We start from the raw sequence: 6,457 nt of genomic DNA on the forward strand, positions 1-6,457 counted from the left end.
CAGTAGCTTTTCGAACAATTTGCTAACTACTGAAAGCCGACCGGGCTAGCCGGGTGGGTAAAATGCCTTCCTGGCAACCCAAAGGTCGCGGGTTCGAATCCCGCATCGGGCTTGGATCGAAGTACTGCAAAAACCTTGGGAGGTGCATTATGGCCACAGAAGCCGATGCGCCAACAACTACACAAAAAAAAAAAAAAAAAAATACTGAAAGAAGTGCGATGGGCCTGTAGGATTTCGGGCACTCTGATTTCTTAGTCGGACCCTTGATGATAAGTTTAATGTTGGCCGTTTTCCATTTTGTTGGGAATTTCCCTACCTCTAGGCGTCTGTTAAACAGGGTCAATAGAAGTTGTGGTGTATATTCTATTACTTTTTTAAGTATTTTGGGTTCTATCATGTCTAGGCCGGGACATTTTCTGTTTCTTATCCGGGCGGCAGCAGCACTGAGCTCGTCCATGGTGAAGGAGAGCTCCCTGATTTGCGTATTGTAGTTCCGGTTTTCTTGACAGAGATGATTTTGTTCCTGTAGAGTTGGGACCGCCGGTTCCTTGAATATGGCATTCAAGATGTCCACCGATTGTTCCCAAGTTGTTGTCATTTGACCGTGTGGGGTTCTTGTGGTAGTCACTACCTCCCCTCTAGGGAGTTTGTTGGTAATAACCCTGTAGATTGTTCTCCAAGGGTCATCATTTCCAGTTGTTGTCACTAAGCATTCCCAAGTTTCCTTACTTTTCCGGATGGCGTCCGTGTATCAGTTTCTGGCTTCCCTATAATGTTGCCTGAGGACCTCCACTTCAGCTTCTGGCCACGTCCTGCGCATTCGTTGAAACTACTTTCTTCTTTTGGTTACCACTTTGCGGAGGGCACTGATTTCCGGAATCCACCAGGGGATGGCTCCAGGATTCGGGTTCATCTTTTTGATAGCTTCGTTGCTTGTATCTGTGATTATTTTAATTGTCTTATCTTGCAGTACGTCCGGGTCGGCTTGCGGGTTTAAACTTCCTGGACTGCTTTCCACCGCTTCTTTCAGTAGGTTTCTGAAGAGCTCCCAGTTGGCACTGGTGATAGCGTATCTATTTATCATCTGCTTGGCTAGTGGCGTTCTTGTCATCTTGTAGGTGATGACCCGGTGGTCCGAAGTGGTCCACGAATCTTCGACCCTCCAATCAGTCACGAACCCAGCAAGATTTCTTGATGCCAGAGAGATGTCGATCGTGGCCTCCCACAGGGTATTACAATAGGTTGGCAGATGATGTGGCTGGTTTAGAACAGTAAATTGGGAGCCCATGAGGAAGTCCTCCAGAAGTTGGCCGTTTCTGGTACCTCTTCTGTCTGGTGTAGTACTATGCTGTGCTGGCGAACGGCAATTGACATCCGCGGCGATGATAAATTTTTCCTTAGGCAGTGTATCCAAAAGTCGTTGTAAGTAGTTTATTGCGAAGGTTATTTCTTCTCCTGGTCGGCAGTATAGCGCCACCACGTAGAAGGCGCCCAGGGCTGTGATAAGGTGTGTGCATGCGGCCCAGGTCGTGCAGAACTGCGTAATCCTGGTGGCGGTGATGTTCTGATTTCTGATCAATATGGTCGCCCACGGGGTATCCTCATCTGTCTGAATAATTTTAAAGTGCAGTGAATAGCTCCTGACCAGCTTTTTATGTGCATATGGCTCCTGGAGTAGCACAATGTCTGCATTTTCCTCCTCTGCTTTTACTCTGACCTGGTCGGCCACCGCTCTGGCCCGTTGTGCATTTGTTTGGAAGATCTTTATCATTGTGGAATTAAAGTTTTTAATTCGTGTCCCCATTGTTAATTCTTCCTTGGTAGACACTCTTGGCTTTCAGATAGATCGGGCATTTCGGGTCTCTGGTGGAGTGATTATTGTCTAAGAAATTTATTATAGTTGCACACAGAGCGTATAAATAAAAGAAGAAATATATAAGCTTTCGGCTATATGGTAGCCTTCCTCAGAATTAAAAAGACATGAATGGCAGTTGGAATAGAGATGTGCACTGCCAGGTGCGTGAGACGCGAGATTTAATTGTTTGTTGACGTTTGTGGCTGTGACGCATGATGACGTGGCCAGCGTTTGTCCAATGATAGAACTACTGACTCTGTGATCGGGTTGACTTGGCAACCACTGTTCCTGTTCAAGGATTTATCCGAAGATTTTATATTTAACGATTCCAACCAGGTACGCTTTAGGTAATGGTGGGATCTGTCTACCACCACGACATCGCGGTGTGGGTCGATGTCGTGGTGGGTTGTCCAGACATGCTCGGCGATAGCTGAGTGTTCCACATCCGCTAAACGGATCGCTCTTTTGTGCTCCGAGAGACGTTTCTCGAGTCGACGACCAGTCTCTCCAAAGTAGCAGCTAGTGCAGTCACGGCAAGAAATGCGATAGACCAAACCGCTCTGCAGAAGGGTGGGGACAGGTGTTTTCACGTTGGAAATGAAAGAACGCAGTTTCTTGCCTGGGAGTTGGATGCACTTTATCCCGTGTGTTCTTAGGATTCTACCGATCTGTTGTGACAGGTTGGGGTAGTATGGGATAAATGCCCTCGTGGATGGCTCGTCACTGTTGGTGTTGCAGTTGGTCGTCACGTTGTCACGTGTCTGTAGATCACACCTGTCGAGGACGTCAATGGGGTAGCCACACCTCGTAAGGTCTACTTTGACCCTGGTGATCTCTTTGCGTCTTTCATCGGCGGAGCTGGAGTGTGTCCAGGCGCGAGTAAGCAAGGTTCGGGCAGTGGAGAGGAGGTGGCCTCGCGCGTGTGCTGACCGGAAGTTGGTAAACTGGCCAGCACACATGGGCTTTCGATAAACTGTCGTCCTCAGGCATGTGCCTTCACGTCGGACAAGTGTATCTAGGTATGGTATAGAGTTGTTCGACTCCAGCTCAATCGTGAATTTTATGAAGGGCGATAGTGAGTTGAGGTAGGATAGAAGTCGCTGACCTGAGTCTCTAGGGATGACCACGAACACATCGTCAACATAGCGACACCAACGTGAAAACACCTGTCCCCACCCTTCTGCAGAGCGGTTTGGTCTATCGCATTTCTTGCCGTGACTGCACTAGCTGCTACTTTGGAGAGACTGGTCGTCGACTCGAGAAACGTCTCTCGGAGCACAAAAGAGCGATCCGTTTAGCGGATGTGGAACACTCAGCTATCGCCGAGCATGTCTGGACAACCCACCACGACATCGACCCACACCGCGATGTCGTGGTGGTAGACAGATCCCACCATTACCTAAAGCGTACCTGGTTGGAATCGTTAAATATAAAATCTTCGGATAAATCCTTGAACAGGAACAGTGGTTGCCAAGTCAACCCGATCACAGAGTCAGTAGTTCTATCATTGGACAAACGCTGGCCACGTCATCATGCGTCACAGCCACAAACGTCAACAAACAATTAAATCTCGCGTCTCACGCACCTGGCAGTGCACATCTCCATTCCAACTGCCATTCATGTCTTTTTAATTCTGAGGAAGGCTACCATATAGCCGAAAGCTTATATATTTCTTCTTTTATTTATACGCTCTGTGTGCAACTATAATAAATTTCTTAATGAATCCAGAGCGCGTAGGCCTGTTTCATTATGATTATTGTCTAGTTTCTGCGACTTACAGTTTGCGCATACAGAGTCTTGTTTGGGCAAGCGTTATAGTCATACCCCTTTTCAGAGTAGTGACCACGTGTCTTGATGTACTGGGCGCACGTGTGTGAAGTGTGGCCGAACTTGCAGCATTTGGAACACTTGGGAACAGCCACATGCTCCCTGAAGCGACAGGATCCCCAGTCTACGTAGATTATTGAAAAGCAAGCGTATGAGCTTACGCAGCATTAGCCAAAAAAAAAAAAAAAAATCACACCATTCCCTAGAATAGATGTGCGGAAATTTGCCTTTAGCCAGCGGGTGGTTAATTGGTGGAACAAACTTCCATCTGTCGTTGTGGAAGTTGATAGGTTAAATAAATTTAAGGAGGAACTGGACTGGCATTTGGAGGGAATGGTGTGATTTTTTTTTTTTTTTTGGCTGATGCTGCATAAGCTCATACACTTGCTTTCTTGCATTACATGCCACTACTACTACTACTACTACTACTACTACTACTATTCATGGACAATTTGACGAATCATCTGCTTATTCGTATTCAACTCATCAGCCATCATTCTGAGGGTCAAACAACGATCTCTTGCCACAATTTCTCGAACTTTTGCAACTGTGTCGTCATTTCGAGAGGTTCTAGGACATTCACTTCTAGGCTCATCATGAACATCCTCACGTCCATCATCGAACTGCATATACCATTCAAACACACTGGTACGACTTAACATTTCATCACCATAAACACTTTTTAACTTTTCTGCTGAATTTTTTTGCCTGTTTAAAGCAAAATTTGATATCCTTTCGTTGCTGCATTGCAAAGTAGAGATACGGAACGTTAACACTCCTAACGAAACTGGCTGTTACTTTCAACCTGCCAGTCTACTGGAAAATCTCTGCTGTACCACCATCTGATGGAGGAAGTTTGAACTACAAACTACTATCCGTCGATGGATATTTCTGTTTATTTTCAAACTCATTGAGCATTACAGCAATTACACCAGACCGGAAATTTAATTGCCACATGGATGTGAATTATTGACATATTTTGCTTTTATTCTGCAAAGAAAGTCATTAACAAAAGATAATTCATTTCCACGAATGAGGACGTTAAGTATTAAGTTTTAAGAAAGCCTTTCGGGGGAATTTTTTCTTAATAGACTAACTAGTTTTACGAAAATATGAGTACCAGAATACCAAGTCAACTGAATGCTTCAGAAGCAACGAATATAATCAATCCCAGTTATTTTCTTATAAAAAAAAAAAAAAAGAAAAATGCTGTAAGAAGAGAGGAAAGTTAGTATTAAAGATATATTCATTAAACTACTACTACATAAAGGATGAAGAGAAATAATATTTTCATTAATAACTACTACAGATAGAGATAAAAAAAGTTGAATTTCTCCTGTGGGAAATCCATTTCTGATGCTCATGCGCTAACGCGGAAAACTGATATTATATATTAAGATATATTATTTTTTTATTACTGTCCTGTTAATTTTGGAGTTATCATAAGTGGATTTTTGCTAATGTTTGCATTTTAGTATTAGTTATGGTAGTAATTAATTTTAATAAAACATTCTTTTCCGATTGATTTAATTATTTAATATTTAATTACAGACCATCCATATATAACAGTATACTGTAGCTGGAGAACTGGATATTGTTTGTTGCCATGCGTTGGTTGAATGGGGAATGTGGCGGATCCACAGAACCAACATGATATCGAAACGCCTATAAATTATTGCTGTTTGAAAAGCTTGTTCTCTTATTTCAGCAATTTATTTAATATATAAATCAAGATTTATTATTGTATTAATTAGAGCAGAATCGTGAAACACGTGTAAAATTTCAATTGTTATTAAAATCCAGGAAGAAATAAGTAAAGCACATTATAAAAGTGTTGACATCATACTACGATTTGAGGTACGTGTTGCTATTGTTTATTCTGCATTTCGGTTTTTATTATTAAAATCTAAAGGGAAAACAAGAAAAATACATTAAAAAAAGTGAAGTGGATCTTTTGTTGAGGTATGTGCCCTACTGAAGCAAAAACTCTCTCTCTCTCTGTCAGTTATTATTGCACTAACACACGATTATCTTTAAACTACTGGTTCCAAGAAATCAAGATTATCTCTAGTCTTGTCGGAAAGTAGTGTTTTAATGGCGTACAGGTGCATCGAAACAAATTCATAACATTCACATGATTTTTGGATTTATACAAATGAAGAATTCGTGTGGAATAAATTTCCCCTTTAAAATTCCTTCTATTAAATCACAGTCACCAAATCTACTTCTATTTTCATATTGGAAACCAGTGTCGTATTGTCGATTACCAAACAACAGGAAAAGTGGGCCGGTGGCGCAATGGTAGCGCGTCTGACTCCAGATCAGAAGGTTGCGTGTTCGAATCACGTTCGGCTCATGATTTTTGTAATTTTTCTTTCTTTGTTTCTGATCTCTCATCTGTCGATGGATATTTCCATAACGGTGCAAACACTCTTTATACCAATGCGCTAACAATTATGGTATCTAATTTTACGAACGCTGGAGGGAGAAAGAGAGAGAGATAGATAGATAGAGTATTTCTATTTCTTAATAATAGATGGCAGCACTAGCAATAACCACTAAATGCGTATTTTGTTTCCTGCATGACCTGTTTCGAATGACCCAGTTACGGTATGTTTTACAAAATATGAAAAATATAAAACAAACAACAAACTGCGATTATTTCTGCAAACACTTCAAAAGTATTATTATATTATATTCTCCTTTTTAACCCTGGAAACACCTAAGAATCTTGATGAACGCCTTAACCCAACTATTACTAGGCAAGACCGATAC

General features: G+C 42.2%; 1 protein-coding gene and 1 non-coding gene across 2 annotated transcripts; one reads left to right on the forward strand and one right to left on the reverse strand.

Moving 5' to 3' along the window:
* Nucleotides 1-829: 829 nt before the first annotated feature.
* On the reverse strand, nt 830-1,804 carry LOC150077964 (uncharacterized). Its single transcript, XM_090384417.1, has one exon. It carries the CDS (start codon nt 1,802-1,804, stop codon nt 830-832), a length of 975 nt encoding a protein of 324 aa, XP_090240543.1.
* Nucleotides 1,805-5,966: 4,162 nt separating this feature from the next.
* Nucleotides 5,967-6,038, forward strand: TRNAW-CCA (transfer RNA tryptophan (anticodon CCA)). Its single transcript has one exon. It is a non-coding gene; the product is annotated as a tRNA-Trp (tRNA).
* Nucleotides 6,039-6,457: the final 419 nt, after the last annotated feature.

This window comes from Mastigoproctus giganteus, chromosome 11 (assembly GCF_048544385.1).
Source record: "Mastigoproctus giganteus isolate SK-2022 chromosome 11, ASM4854438v1, whole genome shotgun sequence".
Taxonomy (NCBI): Eukaryota; Metazoa; Arthropoda; class Arachnida; order Uropygi; family Thelyphonidae; genus Mastigoproctus; species Mastigoproctus giganteus.

Coding starts and splice junctions, on each gene's coding strand:
- LOC150077964 (XM_090384417.1), bottom strand. CDS start 1,804: ATGGGGACACGAATTAAAAACTTTAATTCCACAATGATAAAGATCTTC.